We start from the raw sequence: 18,985 nt of genomic DNA, 5'->3' as shown, positions 1-18,985 counted from the left end.
CCCCAGCAGGTGCACTACCCATAGTAATAGCAGCAGGAATCGAGTGCTCCCTGTGTGTCAGCCCTGGGCTAGTGCTGTGCATGGACCCTCTCCTTTCATTCTTATTCCACTGCTTACGTGGCACAAGGTCACTGATTTTCCCATTTTACAAAGGGAGAAAATGAGGCTCCAGAGACCAGGCAACTTGTCCAAGGTCTCACCATTAGTTAGAAGCAGAACTGAGTCTTCTCTCCGAGTTTTTCAGATTCTGAAGTTCTGGCTCCTTCTGCCACAGCCATGCAGCCCAGCAGCTTTGTCAGGTACAAGCCACAAGGCTCGGGTAGAGCAGAGGAAGCTGCGTGGGCCAGGTCAGCCTGATGGCCTTGGACGTGGGGGAAGGTGGCATACAGTCTTCCCCATGCAGCCCCGCCATCGCACCAGGATCAGATATCTGAGCTGCAGGGCCTGTAATGCAATATCCTGTTTGCTGTTGGTTCCCTGTGATAGAGATCTACAGCCCGAGGTGAGAGAAAGAAGATGGGGGTGGCCTTCATTAAATGTCAGGTGACATTTTCACATCAAGGAAATGAAGTGTGAGGCAGGTTGGATGAAGCAGGAGGGGCTGGGGTGGAGTGTCAGAGCTCTGTATGCCTGGTCCCCTTTCCCTTGTGTCCCTGATTCCCCTGTACGGATCTCAGGCTGGAAACCACAGAGTGAAAGGATCTGGGGTCCTGCAGGGGAAAACTCTGGAAAGTCATAAGGGCTTCAGTCTATGCCTGAAGGATGTCATGTGGTGGATGAAGCCGAGGTGGTGACAGTATCAGAGAAGCTTACAGGATACCCAGGACAGGGAGGCTATCTTGACAGGCATGGAGCCCCTTTTATTGAAAATATCCAGCAAAGGCGGAATGATGCATCCTTGGACTGTTAACGGAGGGAATTCTGCACCGAGTGGAAGATACAGCTTCATGAGTCCTGAAGTCCTTCCCACCTCTGAGATCTAAGATTCTGGAATTGTATAAGGGGGATGTTTGACAAAAATCACCCAAACCTCCTGGGATTGTGCAAAGAAGTTCATATCCCCTGCAGACTGCAAATTGCTTTCAGTGAAAAGCACTTGCAAAAACCGGTGACCTAAGCTAAAACCTAACCATTGGGTTAGGAAGTGAATGATGCCAGGAGACGGGCTGCTGGAATACCAAGCATCCCAAGTCATGGAGTCAGGACTCCCTCTCTGAAGTAGTGCCTTTTGGGGGCCAGCAGGGACTGAGAGGTAATACCACCATCTCAAACAGTGTGATGCCTCAAGCCTGAGTCAGAGGTGCATACTTTCATGAATGACTTACATAGATCGTAAGATACCTCCTACCCCAGCAGAACATTAAGCAGGCTTCTCACAGTTGAATCTGATCCCAGTACATCACTGTGATAACCACAACTTTTGGTAAGAGTTGGGGGAAGGAACAGTATTGATTGAGAAGGGATAAAGCAGCCTGACATATGTATTAGTTAAGTATTAGCTGTTGTAACAAATAAACCTCATAGATAGAAATGTGTTTCTCATATACATAAACCTAAAAGAGGTGTCACCATCAGCCTACAGCTGTTTTCCCAATGGTGACTCAGGAATCTGACTTCTTCCATCTTGTGGCTCAGCAAATGTCTTCCAAGACCGCCATGTTCATCAAGATGGAAGAAGTGGACACCTGCAAGGGGTACCTGTGGGTTTTTGCTCACATTCTGTTTGGACAGCACTTGCGGACTTGGCCACATCCACATGCATTTGGAGCTGGGAAATGTGGTTGGCCAGTAGACCCAGGAAGAATAGGGAAAATAGATTTGGCAAAGAGCTGGTTCATCATTGCCTCACCTGTGCAGTCTTTGCTCTTGTTCTGGCAGACTCATGTATTTGTTAAACAGCTATTTACTGAGTGCTAGTTCCAATATTGATGGAAGCCAGGCAGTGCCCCGGGCAGACCTCTGGGTGTCCTTAAGGAGCTAAAGGGAAAGAAGAATCTAAAAACAAGCAAATAATTAGTTAAGGTGATTGCAAATTGTGACATTGTTGTATTCTAAGAACTCTCAGAGGCCTATGTGGCTCGTGCACTATGAGCAGGGGCAAGAGTGATGTGAGGGAAGCCTGGAGAGATAAACTGAGGCAGGCGAAGGTCAGACCAAGGTTATGGGCATTTAAATTTAATCTTGTGAGTTCTTGTAGTTTCTAATCTCTCTGAGAGTAATGAAGGATGCAGACTTTACTAGACATCGTGGACCTTTCCTCCATGTCCAGATGAATATTAAAATTTTATGGATCTTACATAGCACTAGGAAAAGGCAAAAAGCCCTCCAAGGCAAAGGAAGCAGAGGTCATTGCTGATAGCTCTGCTTAATTAGTAAAGATCCCTTGCTCAGTGCAGAAGGGCAGGGAGAGAAAATTCTTCCCAGTCTTCTAGCCATGATTCCAGCTCCTGCCTACAGGTGGCCCAGTTTTAGTCAGAGCCATGCTAACACGTCGACTGCCATCAGCATTTTAGAACCACCATTGATGACTCTGGCATCCCTGCAGGTAATTCAGAATCAGACCATCCTAGGACTGATTTTTGAAAGAAATTTTAAATGTCATCAATCCCAAAAGGTACCCACCATTGAAGCATGAAGTCCCTCTATGGCACCACCCAGCATAATCATCCAGCTGAAATGTAGATACCTCCAGGAATGAGGAATTCATACCTGACAAAGCCACCCCATTCACCTTCAACTGGAGATGTTAGAACGTTCTTTCTCTCTCTGAGTTGAAATATGCCTCCCTGTTACACCTGCCGTTTGGTTCTGATTCTCCACCTTAACATTGCGGTTAACTTCCTCAGGATATATACAAATTCTGTCAATATCCAGGGTGTCCGTATAACTTACTCTCTAAGCCATGGCTTTTGCAAGTGGAAGCAGATGGTAACTGGGTGCAGTTCTGGGACATGGGGCATGAACTGGGGCAGTCTGAGCAAACCAGGACGTGCAGCGACCCCGTCGGTATACCTGAGAAAACCTGACGGCTGGTGGTTCCGTGTCGAGACAGCGAGACCCTTGCCTGGCACCTCTTACCTCTGACGACCTGAGAGTGCATCACAGCACCTGGGAGAGTCAGATATTCCGGTGGGGCTTGGCAAGCTGTGGTCACCTGTTCAAGAGGGTCTTCTCTCTCTCCCAGGGACTTTGTGAAGGCCTTTATCCAGTTCAAGAAGCCTATCGTGGTGGCCATCAATGGGCCAGCCCTGGGCCTGGGTGCCTCCATCCTGCCCCTCTGCGACATCGTGTGGGCCAGTGAGAAGGCCTGGTTCCAGACTCCCTACGCCACCATCCGCCTCACGCCTGCTGGCTGCTCCTCCTACACCTTCCCCCAGATCCTGGGCGTCGCACTGGTAAGCCTCCTGTGATACCGGGATTCGGGCCCCGGCAAGATCCTACCTCTGCCTTGAGTTTAGGGTATGCATGGGGCTAGAAACCCGAGGATGTTGTCAGCCTGAGGATCAGCCGGACTGCCTCAGATCCTCCACATCATCAGTGCCAGACGGAGTAGCCTGGCTAGAGAGGATGGCAATGAGGTCAGTGTATGGACTGTGCACTCTGCATGCTGTCTCAATTATTCCTCGCTCCAGCCTCCTGCAGGCATGTCTTAGGGTCAGCTGGGTGCCATAACAGGGTCTCAGTGGCTTGAACAACAAAACTTTCCTTCTTACCTTTGCATGGCCCAGCATACGTGTAGGAGCCACCCACGCTGTCTGGGGAGCCAGGTGCCCCCATCCGGTAGATGTGCGCTCACTTCCAGCCAGTGGGAGAGAAGAGGGAGACAGAAGCATCATGCAGGAGGGCTTCACGGGCCAGGCCTGCAGAGGCATCTTTACCTCCACTCATGTGCCGTTGGCCATGATTCAGCCTCTGGCCACATGTGCCTGTGAGGGAGGCTGGAAGATGTAGCCCAGCGCATGTCCAGCAACAAAAGGGAAAGGATTCAGTGAACACAAAGTAGTCTCCACCCCGTGTGGAAATGGTTGCAATTTCCATCTTATAGGTGGAACATTAAGCTCAGGGAAGTTAGCTGTGTCACCAGGTGCGGCAGACAGAGTTGCTGTGCCATGGAGGCAGCAGAGCCCACCGTAAGCTGTGGTCAGATTCTGCACCAACATCCAGAAGCGAGTCGGGACCGGAGAGAGCAGTGATGACAGCTAGCACGTAGGAAGCACTTGCTGTGTGTTGGTCTGGGCTGTCAACGCAGTCCACAGCCCTGTGAGGCAGGACAGCTGTGATCCCCATTTTGTGGATGTGGAGACTCAGGCTAGAGAGGCTTAGTGGGTTGTCTGAAGGCAGGCAGTGGGATTTCAGCACCAACCGGCTGGTTCCACTGTGCTCTGAACACAGCATGTTACTAAACAGGTCCCACAGCTGAGGGGTGAGTCTGAGATTAGCCGATTCTGAACCCCAGGGAGGGGTTCAGAATGTGTAGCTGGTCCGTGTAGGCGTTGGAGGCACCATGCTGCTGAGTCTGGGCTTCCTTTGATGGGTCCTCCCATGTGGACTCTTCAGAATTCTCTGCTGTTCAGAGTAACCATGAACTCTGAACTCCGTTCTGATGGGCTAATCCTTGTTTCATAAGCATGGGTCCAAGCTGGATCTCAGAAGGTTCTCAGGGAGTCCCCCCCCTTCTAGCCAGTCATCTTCCTTTTTCCCTCCCTTTCTTCAAATGCTGCAAATCTACAAAGTGCCAGACTCTCTGCACCCACCAGAAGTCCAGGGATGAACAAAAGCCCCTGATCCTCAGATCTGTTCCCCAGCTCAGTGTCTTGAAAGGAGGTCCCACCTTGTTCAGAGAGGACCCCTTTGAGGAGGTGACATTTGAGTGGACGCAAGAATTCCAGGCAGAGGGTGCATGAAGTGGGGGATGGAGCGGGGAGTGGGCCTGGTCGGTCCTGGGTTGAGAGTGATCAGGTCAGTGGGGCCTGATGAGGACAATGGGGAGAGGGCAAGGGACAAGGCCATGGCAGTGTATATGGCTGGCCCCTGCAAGCCTGGTATGCCAGGGAGGGTGCTGGGCTTTCTGTGTTATGCCCACCTCAGCAGGGTCTGCCAGGGGTCCACTGGTGGCATCTGCTAGCAGACACCTTAGGTCACAGGAGACCTCACAAAACTGTCAGAGAAGCATGTCCTGGGTGACGGAGTCAAACCCTGTAACCCCAGAGGAAAAACCGAGTGCTGCCTCCCGGGCCCTGCAGAGTGGCTTCTTCCAGCCGATGGTGGCCCCACAGCTATTGTGAATTATTCCTTTTAAGGGGGAGACTCCAGGATTTCTTTTGGTGTCTTGATTTTATCAGAGGGTGAACACCCAGCCTTTGGCCTCCCTCTCATGCTCTTCAGGCAGTGTGGTACATTCTTAGGACTGTGACTGTTGCATCTGGACATGCACCTGTGGAAGGGTGGGCTTTTTCCACCGGACTCCTGCCCCGTCCTCCTTTTCACACCGGACTCCTGCCCCGTCCTCCTTTTCACACCGGACTCCTGCCTCGTCTTCCTTTTCACACCGGACTCCTGCCCCGTCCTCCTTTTCACACCGGACTCCTGCCCCGTCCTCCTTTTCACACCAGACTCCTGCCCCGTCCTCCTTTTCACACCGGACTCCTGCCCCGTCTTCCTTTTCACACCGGACTCCTGCCCCGTCCTCCTTTTCACACCGGACTCCTGCCCCGTCTTCCTTTTCACACCGGACTCCTGCCCCGTCTTCCTTTTTACACTGGACTCCTTCCCTGTCTTCCTTTGTAGCTCCCTATCCTGTGGTTTTCATCAGAGGGCCTGCAAGCCCATTTTTCCCATCTCTCAAGTCCTACTTTTGTTATAATAGTTAGGCTGATAAGCAGTGTCCCTTTTCCTTCCTTAATATTCCTCCTTGTTCCGTTTCGAAAATGACATCACCAACCATAACAAAAACAGCAAATTTCTGCTGCCCCTTCTGCACATACCAGTCCCTGTTCTAAGCACCCCTCAGTTAATCTCGCCTCTGTGCCGGGAACTTGGTGCTGTCATTATACCTCTTGGATGGCAGAGAAAATTGAGGCTTTTTGACGTTAAGTGACTTGCCCAGAGTCACGCATCAGTGACTAAATTGTTTATGTTCTTGTTTTCTTTGCTCTAGAGGGGGTTGTTCGTTAATTTTATGGGTCTTCACCAGGGTCACCCTACCTTGACCAAGAATCTCCTTCCTCTCTGAGTCCTTACGTTTCTGGATAATACTCTTAAGTTCTCTTGAAAGACGGCACCACAGAGTGTGGTATCTCAAGGGTGACCAGCAGCCTTTCTGTATGAATGGAGGCCTCACCTTGTACCTTGCACCTGCCAGGGCATAACTGCCAGCGGATCTGAATCCAGGTTCACTGGAGCAGACATAGCCAGTTGCCACTTCTCCCAGTGACCTTCTACTGAGTTCATTTGACTGAGGTGTTCCTCAGAAAGCATCATGGCCTTTGTGTTCAAATCTGTAACTAAGCAAGCAAAAATATATAACATAAGCAAGCAAGGCTTATTAGCAACATAAAAGACTGTCCTCTGGCGTGGAAGATTGTCCTCTGGGACATCATGACCCATCAGTGCCGACCAGGACTAAGTAGGAGATCTTACGCATAGCTCTGGAGGTCTGAGAATGCCTGACATTTTAACACCAGCCCAAGAGGAGCTAGCACATAGAGGCAGGAGAAGAGAGTGTGGGGAAGCAGGTGGATGGCAGATATGGATGGCATTGTCAGCTGTGCGGACTCTATCACCTGGATGTGACCATTACGCCCTGATTATCAGGCACTGTCTGCAAGTTGCAGCTTATACTACCACGTTCTCTGTCTGTGCCTAGGACCTCATCTGTGGAGCTCCTCTCAGACCTTATATGACAGCTGCAAATTTCAAAGCAAAAGGAAGTTCTCTGGGGAGTGTGGTACCAAGATAGCTCAGGTCACCAGTGCCCAGGGAAGGCTGGTCTCTGCCCTTCATGACTGGGCAGTGCCCTTGGTCAGTCCTGAGCCACTGGGAGAGATGCGCCTCTCTGCCTTGGTATTGTGGTGTTATTCAGGACCTTTTTAGCTGCCAGTGATGGAAATGCTTTAACCAGTTTAATTTTTTAAGAAGGAGCTTAATGGCTCTCCCAGCTGGAAAGTCCAGAAGTGGCAGTTCCCTTGGGGAGATAGGGCCCAGGAATTCAAGTACCATCAGGTCTCTCTCTCTTTTTCTCCTTTTCTTCATCTTTCTCTCTCTCTCTCCTCCTATTTCTCCTTTCCCTGTGGCCCCACCTCTCCACAGGCAGGACACAGCCGTGGATGGTCCTTGGGCTCGGGGATGTTAGCCTTGGGCTCACTGTGACTTGCCCAGAGTCGTGCGTCTGTGACTAAACTCTGTTTATGTTCTTATTTTCTTAGCCCTAGAGGGGGTTGTTGGTTAATTTTATGGGTCTTCACCAGGGACACCCTACTCTACCTAGGATGGTCTGATTCTGAATTACCTGCAGAATTACCTCAATCAGAGATGAAGAAAGACTCCTCTACCACACCTGCAGCTGGAAACCCCCCTTGAGCTTTATTATCTGGGGGGAGCGTCTCTTTATCCCTGGGCTGTTGTGGGCTGGGTACATTTCGGTGCCAGTGATGTCATCATGGCTGGGTCATGGGCTCTGAAGTGTACCCAGCCTACAACCCATGCCCTTGTGTCTGCCACCCGAAATGGGGAGGGGGGTGAGGCATGCAGAGTCACAGTTACACACGTCCTTTGGGGAAATTAACGAAAGCTCAGAAAAATACACATGGACACAAACATTTCTATGAAATTTCCAAATCTCGTCTTATCCCAAAATAAAATAAGGATCTGGAAGACCAGATGCTTCCCAGAACAGGGATGGTTGCAGGTGGCAAGCCCTGGACCCACTGAGGGATGTGGGTGGACCTCCAGGCCCTCAGTCTTCGCCTGCTTTGCTTTTTCAGGCCAATGAGATGCTGTTCTGTGGGCGGAAGCTCACCGCCCAGGAGGCCTGCAGCAGGGGGCTGGTGTCGCAGGTCTTCTGGCCCACCACATTCAGCCAGGAGGTGATGCTGCGGGTCAAGGAGATGGCAGCCTGTAGTGCCGTGGTGAGTTCCCGTGTCTCCCGCGTGCTTGTCCTTGTGATAGACCCATTGTACGGATGAGGACAGCAAGGCTCAGAGGGCCTTGCACAGAGGGAATAAGCAAAAGACCCTTTGCAGTTTAACAAAGGCCTTTTCTCGGTACTGACAGCTTCATTCTGAGGGAGCCAGTCAGCAGTATTACATATTCTCCATCATCTCTGGGCAGAGAAGCCTCACAGGAGAGATGGATACTCTGGGATAGAGTCACTGCTTTCAAAGTAAGTCCTAAACACCCGCAAAAGCACGAAACATCTGCAGCTTTCAAAGAAACGGGAAGCAAAGGCAAGTAAGGACAAAAAGTATTGAACCCATCCAGAGATGACTAGAGAAAGCTGTATACGCGGGCCTTTATTTCATTTCTTTTCTCTCCCGACTGCTCGGCACATTGAAATGTCACTGTTTGAAGACGCACTGAAAAATACATAAACAAATAACACCTCTGCAGAGGCACTGGTTTTTAATTAAGTGTTGATTTTATCTCATAACCGTGACTCGGAGCACAGCAGGGGAATAATCTGTGGGAAGGTGGAGACAAGGCCACTCCTACAGCCCCAGGGCTGGTTCCAGAGCTCAGAGAAGCGTTTTGGGAGATTGAGACTTGAGGACTCTCTCTGTGCTTGAGAAACAGGGAGCTGCTGGGTGCATTTCTGGGGCAACACTTTTGCCCCTCCCTTTTTTCTCTCCCTCTGCCTGTGTTCACACCCAGCTGTCCTGCTTCTCCTGCTGGGCCTCATCCCCATATATTGTCACGTACTGTGTTTAAGCCCTGCCCCTGGCAAGCTGAACAGTCCTGTTTGGGTGATGGTGATAGGTGGGGGGTGGTCTCCACCTTGTTCGTGAACACTCACATGGGCCGCGGGTGTTGCTGATTTCTTCACATGGATTCTCTCTTAAGCTTGCTAATGACTAGGGTGACTAACTTGCCCCACCTTGTCTGGGACTCTCCTGGTTTTAGGACTAAAAATCCTGAATCCCAGGAAACCCCATTGTATTAGTGCGTTCTCATACTGCTGATAAAGGCATACCCGAGTCTGGGTACTTTCTAAAGAAAAGGAGGTTTAATAGACTCACAGTTCCACGTGGCTGGGGAGTCTTCACAATTGTGGTGAAAGGCACATCTTATACAGTGGCAGACAAGACAGAAGTGAGAACCAAGTGAAAGGGGAAACCCCTTATAAATCATCAGATCTCTTGAAATGTGTTCACTACCAGGAGAACAGTATGGGGGAAACTGCCCCCATGATTCATTCATCTCCCATCGGGTCCCTCCCACATGTGGGAATTATAGGAGCTACAATGCAAGATGAGATTTGGGTGGGGACACAGCCAAATCATATCCCTCTTAGTCCTGAGCAAACAGGGGTGCTTGATCACCCTGAGATCAGCTTCATGGAGACACAGGTAGAAATTCTAAGCAGAGGAAGCAGCAAGAGTCAGAAATCCCCGGGAAGCTTAGGCAGCAGCATGCAGTCAGGTAGCACTGGTATGCTAGGAACCACGCCGCTGAAAAGGAGGGTGGGAGTCTGGCCTGGGAGCTATAGGAAGGAGTTTGGCCTGTGCTGTGGCAGGGGAGAGATGCTTAGGTGAAACCAGCTGTTGAAGGACACCTGAGTGGGCAGGCTCTCAGGACAAGGAATACTGCAAGGACATCTCTGCTGCCAACAGCTGTCAGTTAAGGAGTGCTGGGGGCAGTTCCTGAGAAAGGAACTATCCACCAGAGTGAAGCCCATGGCCTCTAGGAGATGCTCCTCTTTGGGGCCATTCCAGGGGGAAAGAGGCAGCTGAGTCTGGCAGTTCATCCCACCACCTGCAGCCTCCAGCCCAGGCTGGGAAATGAGGCTGCAGCCCCTTCTAGCCTGCTGGAGCCAGGGACCTGCTGTCTTTGTGTCTTTCTGTTTGAGGGCATTTCAGGAGAGGCTGGTGGAGGCCAGCAAAGGATGCTCGAAGGCCTCACGTCTGGATGTGCCTCTGGTGGAGGGCAGCAGCTGTGTGGCTCTTGGAATCAGCCAGACAAGGTTTTCTGCTCTTTCCACCATGCCAGTAGTCGGGCAGCCCTGGGCCACTTTACGTCATGGAGCTTTGGATTGTAAACCTGTAACATGGGGACAGAAAGACTACTTACTTGCAGGCTTATCATGAGAAGTAAATGAGAGAATTCAGGAAAAGTACTTCTCAGATTCTGTTGGTTAATGGTGATCATAGTGGCATTATTACAGTTACGATTACAAATGTTACTACAGTCATTATTACTCATTACTATGATTAGTATTGCTATTACTACTATGATTTTTTTACTTACTATGATTATTACCATTGTTACTATGATTATTGCTTATTACTATGATCATTGCCCACTGCTATGATTATTACTGTAATTACCATGATTATTACTCATTTCTGTGCTTATTACTCTTATGATTGTTCATTGCTATGATTATTATTACACTTGTTACTATGATTATTGATCATTACTGTGACTATTAGTGTGATTATTGCTCATTGCTATGATTACTATTTCTATCACTGTGGATAGTGCTCACTATTAAGATGATCATTACTTATTACTATGACGATGGATTACTGCCATCATCATCATAATGAGTAATAATCACAGTATGGTAGTAATTATCATAGTAATAACACTGTGGGAATAAGACTGTATGTACATGTGTCTGTGTATACAATATATACACAGACATGTATTATATACACAGTGTGTATGTATTATATATAATATATACATACATAATATATTCATATTATGTATATACATGTGTTTCCATGTATATAATATATAATTATATATACGGAATACTATAGTGAATAATCACAGATCCTTTGTGATCATTTATCATAGCTGTTGACAGCAGCTACTCCGTTTATAGCCATGATTACTGTGATCATTATTACTCATTACTACAATGATTACTGTGCGTGATGATTACTATTCATTCCTGCGATTGTTACTCCCTACTGTAATTATTATGATGGTGATAGCTGTACTGTTACTTGTCACTACCATGATGACTACCACTGTAACCTGAACACAGGACATTGCTCTCGGGGTGGGTTGTATGGATACTGTGACAACCATTCATTCATTTCATTGTGTGACCTGAACACGGGGCATTGCTCTTGGGGAGGGTTGTATGATACTGTGATAACCATTCATTCATTTCATTGTCTTACTCTGTGTTCTCCTTGATCCTTGAGTTATTGCTGACAGATCATGAAGATAAATCACAGGGAGGTTAAAGCAGTGTCTCCTACATTTTTTCATGATGCTTATAGGAAAGGACTCTGTGTTTGTGGCACCCTTGGGTAATAGCCAAGTGGTCTGGAGTGATCCGGGCCTCACTGAGCCATCCCGGGGCCTCAGGGCTCCATGTCTGGACACATCTGGGATCCATTCATGGCCATGCTAGAAACATGGGACTGGGAAGGCCCAGGCTGAAGGAGGTAGCCTTCATTGGCTTCGAGTATGGGAGGTTGACCAGTGCCCCATGGGCCAGGTACCTAGTTCTGGAGCAGAGTCACCAGTGCCCAGCTAACAGGCCTGTCTGTCTCCCTCCAGGTGTTAGAGGAGTCCAAATGCCTCGTGCGGAGCTTCCTGAAATCGGTGCTGGAAGACGTGAATGAGAAGGAATGCCTCATGCTCAAGCAGCTCTGGAGCTCCTCCAAAGGCCTGGACTCCCTGTTCAGCTACCTGCAGGACAAAATTTATGAAGTCTGAGGGGTCCTAGCTAATGGGCCCTCAACTTCTAACTCTGCCCTGTGTTTCGGAAACCGAAGCACAGCGTCTGCCCCGGCCAAGGAGTTTGTTGAGGTGTCTCTTTATGCCTAGGGTTGTGTCCATTTCCTCGTGTCCTTTGGTTGCTCCTCATTGGTTTGATTTTGTGTAATGGGTGGAAAACGCAGCATACTTGGCCTCCCCCACATCCCTGCCCTACCTGGACAGAGAGCTCTCCAGGGCTGTATCTTCCCAGGGCTCCGCCAAGCACTGCTGTCCTTTCCTCACTTGCTGAAATGCACCATCCCGGTCCAGGAAGGGGAAGACCACTTTCCCATTCTTCTGACTCAGGCTGTGTCTAGACAGTGCCTCTGACCTGGAGACTTGGCCGTCAAGGCTCTCTCTGGTTGTATTTAGATCGGGTGTCAGAGGACGACCTATCTTAGGGAATTTCCAGACCAATGAGCAAAACGATTGTGCACACCTGGCTTTGGTCTCCCTCCAGTGCAAATCTGTGTGATTATTAGGGCTTGGTCTTAAAACCCGGTTGAGTGATTTACAAACCCAGATATTGTACATTTAGAAATGTTTTGTTAAATATATATTTTTAAAACAATGTAAGTGGAAATTCTGATAATTTATGTGTATTATATGTAAAGCTAGTTTTGCAAAAACAAACTACTAGGGAAATGTTTTCTCTTTCCTTGGACTTATTTTATTTATTTATTTTTGTTTATATATTGTGATGTCTGTTGTTCACACAGATACTATTTTCATACTGCCCTGGACCAAATCCCACACGAGGTTCATGCCGTTGGGTGCATTCTAGCAATGAGCCATGCAGAAATAAAGTTCAGAGAGATGAAAACAGAAGGATTTCTGTGGACAGAAAGAATAGCGCTGCACCTCTGTGTGTAAAACGACTCTCAGCTGTAATAATATTATACTAGTTCCTTAGGTTTGTCCTCCGGAGATGTCTTGGGAGAGTCTTCTCTTCCCTCTGCTGTCTTTAAGGAAATAAAGGACCCTCTCAGCCTGAATGATCCTGAAACAGACCCAGCCCCTAATTGTGTGATGTCGGGAAGGGGCGGGGATAGGCCCTACCTGGAAATAGCATATTGTCTATCTAGAGTAAGACTTTTTTCTTTGGGGCAAATGACTGAAGTTGGATTCTGCAGTCTTTTGCTTCCATGTGATCAGTGATTTCTGGTATTGGCCTCCCAGGGAGTTGGGGAAGAGTTCCCGCTCTGCTGAGCTGTCTGGAGGTCTGACTCTTTTCCCCCAGAAGCTGAAATGACCCATCTTTTTTTCTAGTTTTTTATACACATAAGGAGCAATGACCAGGGATGAGACCTCCTTGCCTCAGTGCCCCTGGGCTGCAAGGGGCTTCCAGCACATGTGTTAGACCATCAGACTCAAGTCCCAGGATAAGCTACAGAAAAGGAAGGGTTTGGGATTGTGGTTTTGGGTGGTGAGGGGAAAAATATAAACCTCAAGTTGGGAGCAGACAAATGGAAGGGGTGTGTTCTGCATGAGATTTAAACCATGGGTCAAGCAGCCAGAGAAATGTAGATTCTCAGATTCTCAGGAGGGAGGGATTTTTTTCCCATTTCCCTCACAGCCCATGAGTATTCCTGGAGGCCCTTGGCCCTCCCCTTCTTCCCATTTCCTGTTGGGCACCAGCCTTTCTTGGCCCTTCTTTGGAGAGAGTGGAATAAGCCAGCAAGAGGTGGGCACAGGTGGTGGAGGTGAAGCAGGCTCAGAAGAGAGTCCTGGTGACAGTTCTCTTAACTCTCTGTGGTCCTTTCACTTCTTCTCCAGGCGACTGGGTGCACTGGGCAGGGCAGATGCAATATATTTGTGGCCCTGAGCTCTGAGTTTCAAAGAACAGGTTGATTGTCTACACTAGATCTAGAGACATGGTTTTTAAGCAGTGACCCTCAAGTTTATCTGTACTGCTGGTCCTTCTGATGACCTTGGTTCCCTCCCTGCAAAGCCTTTCTCCTTTAAGAGTTTGTGAGGGTTGGGAAGGAGGGGAAACCTCTCCTTCAGCCAGAGGAGGATGGAATTGAAGTCCTTTGCATCTTCTTTTTGTCCATGTGGATCCTATAAAGACTGCCGACCTGCCCTACAGGGAGTTACTATAGGGAGACACATGCTTTTGCCCAAATGCCTGTTGTCGCAGCTCTACCTGGATTCCCCTTGTCTCCAAGCTCTACCTTGTTTCCCTTGAGAAAGCAAATGTGAACTTGCCAAAACACTTAGTTGAACCTGGTTCTTGTATGTTGTGGCAGTTAGTGTTTTCATACTGCTAAATTCTTGTTCGAAAGAGCCTCCTCATTTCTGTTGAGCTTCTGACTGGGTGCAGTTATATTCAACAGCTGTTGAAGTGGGGTCAAGATTCTCCTTGAAAATGGAAGGGATGTTTAGAAATTCCTTTAGATCAGTGTCCACCTTTGTTCCCTTCTTGAGAGAACCAGAAACGTTTCAGGTTTGGATGAGTTATCAAATCGAAACTGCTGAACATTTCGGGGATCTCTGATGATTAAGGCAGGAATATGAAACCATTCCTGAGGTGGAATTCATGCTTGTTAATTCCTGGCTCCTGGGTGTAACAGGGTGGTGGAAATCTGTATTTTGGTTGTTTGCATATAGTCAGTATTGGGTGAAAGTGGGAGCAATCTGTTTGCTGCAGGGTAGACTGAATTTTTCACTTTTGGGGTACTTGTTTTGACAATGTGTAGGCGAATTCCAGGTAACTTACAGCAAATCGATCTGGAATGGAAAAGACCAGACCTCTGGTTGTGTCAGGGTTTATCCTAATAGCTTTTCTGAGATAGGGCTCAGACTTGCATTTTTGATCTTCCAACCTAGGGCCCCCTCTCTATCTAAGGGATCATTTCTCCCCTCTCTCCAGCATTTCCCCTACCTTCTCTCGTAAGTCACTCCCAAGAGCCTGGGCGGGTCTTTAAGGAACTGCAGCTCATCTTGGCAGCCCTGTCCTGCAATTACCTTTAGGTTTGGAAGAATAGCTGTGGGTGGGCAATTGAGGGCGGTTCTTTAGTCAAGGGCCTTTCTAGCAATCCACTCCCTCCCATCCTGTTAGCCATGCAGTGGAACTCTCCTTCCCTCTCTTCCCTAACCTCAACGATGGCTCACTCCTAGCATCTCATGGGACCATCTGAGTTAACAGCCCTGTCCCGAGAGGACTTTGTGCAGAACATTTGTTAAGGTGGTCAGACCTCAGCACCGTCTGGAAGACACAGCCTAATGCTGATGTACTTACGTGCCCCTTCCAGCATAGAAGTAATGTCTGTCGGTAACGGCCATCCAAGTCACTGTCTGAGAATGACATTGGATAGCTGTGAGAAAGTAGTAGAGAATTGACTTAAAATATTATTCTTGTTTGGTATAGATTAAACTAGGAAATGTTCTCTCTGAAGCATGAAACTGTTTTTCCCATGTGAAGTTTAGTATAAGGATGGAAAAATAATAATCACAATAGACTTTGAACAATGCAACTGTATCTCTGAATATCCACATTTAAAAATAGCCTTCACTGAATGCTGAATTGCATTTCCCATTATTGTTGGTTTAAAAAATTTTGTAAACTTTTTTTAAAATTTCAAATTTAGTCACATCCATGAAATTTTCCAGTCTAGTTTCTGTGGAAATTTTTTAACAGAGAGAAACGAATAGAAACATCTTCAAATCCTCTTAAGTGAATATTTAAATTGCAGAGTTGCTTCTGTTCTGTTTTTCTGTATTCAGACACTTAGATCTGTTGTATATATTAGTCTAGACACTCTCACTAATATACACAGTATTTAAGAAATGAGATTTCTTAAGTATTTTATTTTATTCTCTGTAAATGGTTTTGTATAATCTAAAAATCTACACTTTGTAGATATTTAAGGGAAACATTTGGGGTTGTCTTGCATGTATATTTTTGTTGTAGATAAGTGTTGCTTAGTTATTTCTGCAAATTTTGTTTGAAATGCTTACAGACTTTAATACAGTATATATTTTCAAAATATAAACTTTTATATTTCTGTGATGTTAGGATATGCGTTTTAGGCAATATTTTTCATTAATATCACTTGTTCTTTCGAAAAATAGCATTCTGGTTTGGTGCCAGTTTTTTTCATTAGAATATAATGCTCTTATATTGTTGGAGAGCAGGTTAATCTTTTTTCGAAGTAATTGAGTTTGAAGTATAATTTCAAAATGTATTGAATTTGTGAATAAGCCTTACCATTAGGATCAGTAAAATTTTCAACTTTGCAACTACATAAGTAGTTTAAGATCTCCCCATAAATTCTTACTGTGTGGCAGTTGATGGAGTTTGTGAACAGAGCCTTAAGCTTGTTGCAAAAAAAAAAAAATAAAATGGTAATACGGGTTGTTTCCTCCATGCAGTGTAAGCCATGTGGACGGACTGAATGCAGTCTGTAATTCATGGCTAATCTGAAGAGTTTGATTGAGATGATGGCGGCAGGGACCAGATAGGCACCTTGGTGATTGTCTTTGGCCATAAGAATGGACCAAGGACTGGTTTTCCAGAGCCACCTTCATACTGTAAACATGGTTTAGACACGGTCATAGGGAAGGCTGCTGGTCCATCATTTGTTCCAAACAAATGACATTTCCTGCTCCTGACCCTGGCAGTTGACCCCAGATTCCTTGTAGATGACTTGGAAACGTCCATTCTGGGTAAGGTCAGCACTCCTTGAGAGATGTTAACAAAGTTTACCTATGAGTCTTACTGTGTAGACAATCTGAAGTTGATTTTAGTTACACAATCAGCATTCCCATGTGTCCTCAGTGTCTTATCAATGAACTATGTGTATCAAGCCATACTAAACTGGAGTTTAGCAGGACAAAGGCAAACGAGATGTAGAACATAATATATCAGCTGAAACTGTCTACCCAGGGCTGTTTTTATAGAACATAAATCATGGAGCTCCTTGGCAGTGTGTCTACTGTGTTTGGGGTTTAATAAAACCAACTAGAATTTAGACTTAAAAAGAAATTGTGTTTCCTTTCGGTTGTCCACACTTCAGTAGTCCAGGGCGATCCTATGGCTAAAATCAAGTTATTTGATTCATCTCTGGTACGTGTTTATAAAGTCAGCCTTTCAGCTATTAAGATGGAGATTTGCTTTAAGTTTTTGCAGCGTGTGTGGCAGTCAGAAAAACCCATATCTAGTTTTCAGCTTCGGTTCGGGCGTTTTTACGGCTTAACCTTATCTCATTGATCCAACATCTAGCCTGATGCTGGAACTCTTAAAGTTGACTCTTAGAGGTTTGGAGAGTATAGAGTTTCCCATCTGGTGTTTAATTTGTCCCTGTGCCATTAGTCTCAGCTTGAAGTCATTTGCCAATGTCGATGTTGACAGGATTGTGACAATATTGCCTTTCATAAAACCGAGGACCAAAGAATTCCATTATTGTAACAAAGCCTGAGTTTCATAGACTGTGGGCACATCTAGACAGATATGTGTATGCTTGATGGTGCAGAGAAGCTGCTCACTTCACCAACCTCATGCTCCCCCTGGCTGGCCATACAGAGGGATTCGTTGTCATATTGAGAAGGCTCTGAAAGATGAGTTTCTAATTGAAGCTCACTATCTCAGGTTGGTGTTTCTGCTGTGTAGTCCCAAGCCTGTATCCATATCATAGAAGTGGAGGTCTGGCATTCCTCCAGGTTATCTGGCCAGTGTAGACTGTTCCATCTGAACATGAACCTTCAGGGTAAGAATTTTTCAGACGTGTCTATACTGAACAGTAGGATCCTGCACTTGCCAAATGTCTGCCTCCTTTCATTCTTCATTGACCCATTCTAATTCCTATTAGGTACGGGAAGAATTGTCTTCAGTTCGCTTTCCATTCTCATTCATGATGAAATCGTTGATCCATTGACCAGTTGAGAAATGATGGATGCTGAAGATGTGGTATTCTATTGGTAAGGCTTATTACCAAACTTCTGATAATGAAGCAGGCTACCAAAAACGTATCCAGCTCACCCTAGGAGTGTTTGGATTTGATCATGGATGTCGCACACACCAAAATCCACCAAGACCTTTGCAAAATTAGGCTACTTGTTTTATTTTGCCAGATTATCATGGGAGAGTCTTTATCTAGTTCTGAATATTTGTAAGTCTGAGTACTTCATAGAATTATAAAGCAGGTACAGCTGACCCCTTCTCACCATGTTGTAAATATTTATTGAGACTGGGTGCAGTACTGAGGGATAATAATCTTCTGATTTATCAAATGCTGACTGTCTAGAGCAAATTGTACACTCTCTTTGTGAATGGTCCTGTAACGTGTATGAACACATTTCTGGGTGCCTTAGAAGTTGTATTTTTCATGTGTGCTAATATGCAGTATTTATACATTGTGAGAAGCTGCTTTGAATAAAAAGGTTGAGACTTCATCTGCATTTGCTTGTGTTCCCCCTTTTGCAGGCTGCACATAAAGTTCACGAGTATGTACTGTGGCTTCTGAACAGAGAAGTTTTGGGGACCTTCTAGGGGTTGAGACATCTGATATTTCTAGTTTGCACCTGAATTTGGTGCCTGTGTTCCCTAGAGACTACCCAGATCAGTTATTCAGGAGGGCAGTCACTAGGTGGGGACAACAGCTTGATGCCAGAGGACCCCAGAACTGGGTGGGGGCCCAGGAGTGATTTTTCAGGGGATTGATATGAGCATTTACCCATTCCCTGATATGCCCAGAATGGTTCCTTATACCAGGGCTTCCTCCTCAACTAGAGAGAAACCTCTGTGGAACTTGAGCTTGGACAATCCCAGCTGCCATGCATGGCTAACAATGATATTTGTCACTATGGACTTACACAAAGTTCTTTCACATACATGCTCTCATTGCTTTGATCATCACAACATGATTCTTAGAAGTGTCACCCTGGTGAGGACCCCAGATTTCTAAGGCCTGGCCTCAGAAACATTGGGAGGGCTGCAGAAAAGACTGACAGGAAGTCTTTCAGGGATTTGTGGTGTTACGGGATTCTTAAAAAAGGATTAACACAAGGTCATCTATCCTTCCATCCATCCATCCTATCCATCTGTCTG

The 18,985-nt window shown here is 46.7% G+C and overlaps 1 protein-coding gene across 13 annotated transcripts in view; it reads left to right on the top strand.

Moving 5' to 3' along the window:
- The window catches only part of CDYL2 (chromodomain Y like 2), a 258,880-nt gene extending 240,550 nt beyond the window's left edge, over window positions 1-18,330 (top strand). For 11 of the 13 annotated variants that reach the window (XM_035282427.3, XM_035282424.3, XM_078357811.1 and 8 more), the window contains 3 exons: window positions 3,185-3,395; window positions 7,983-8,126; window positions 11,737-16,282. In XM_035282427.3, the coding sequence (XP_035138318.1) occupies window positions 3,185-3,395; window positions 7,983-8,126; window positions 11,737-11,895 (514 nt within the window). In that variant the 3' untranslated portion in view covers window positions 11,896-16,282. Of the gene's footprint in view, window positions 1-3,184; window positions 3,396-7,982; window positions 8,127-11,736 lie in introns of all 13 variants that reach the window. The other 2 variants (XM_035282429.3, XM_078357812.1) reach the window with 1 other exon arrangement.
- The last annotated feature ends 655 nt before the right edge of the window (window positions 18,331-18,985 follow it).

This window comes from Callithrix jacchus, chromosome 20 (assembly GCF_049354715.1).
Source record: "Callithrix jacchus isolate 240 chromosome 20, calJac240_pri, whole genome shotgun sequence".
In the NCBI taxonomy this organism is placed as follows: Eukaryota; Metazoa; Chordata; class Mammalia; order Primates; family Cebidae; genus Callithrix; species Callithrix jacchus.
The sequence above is the reverse complement of the archived record's forward strand: the minus strand, read 5'-3'. Positions and strand labels throughout refer to the sequence as shown.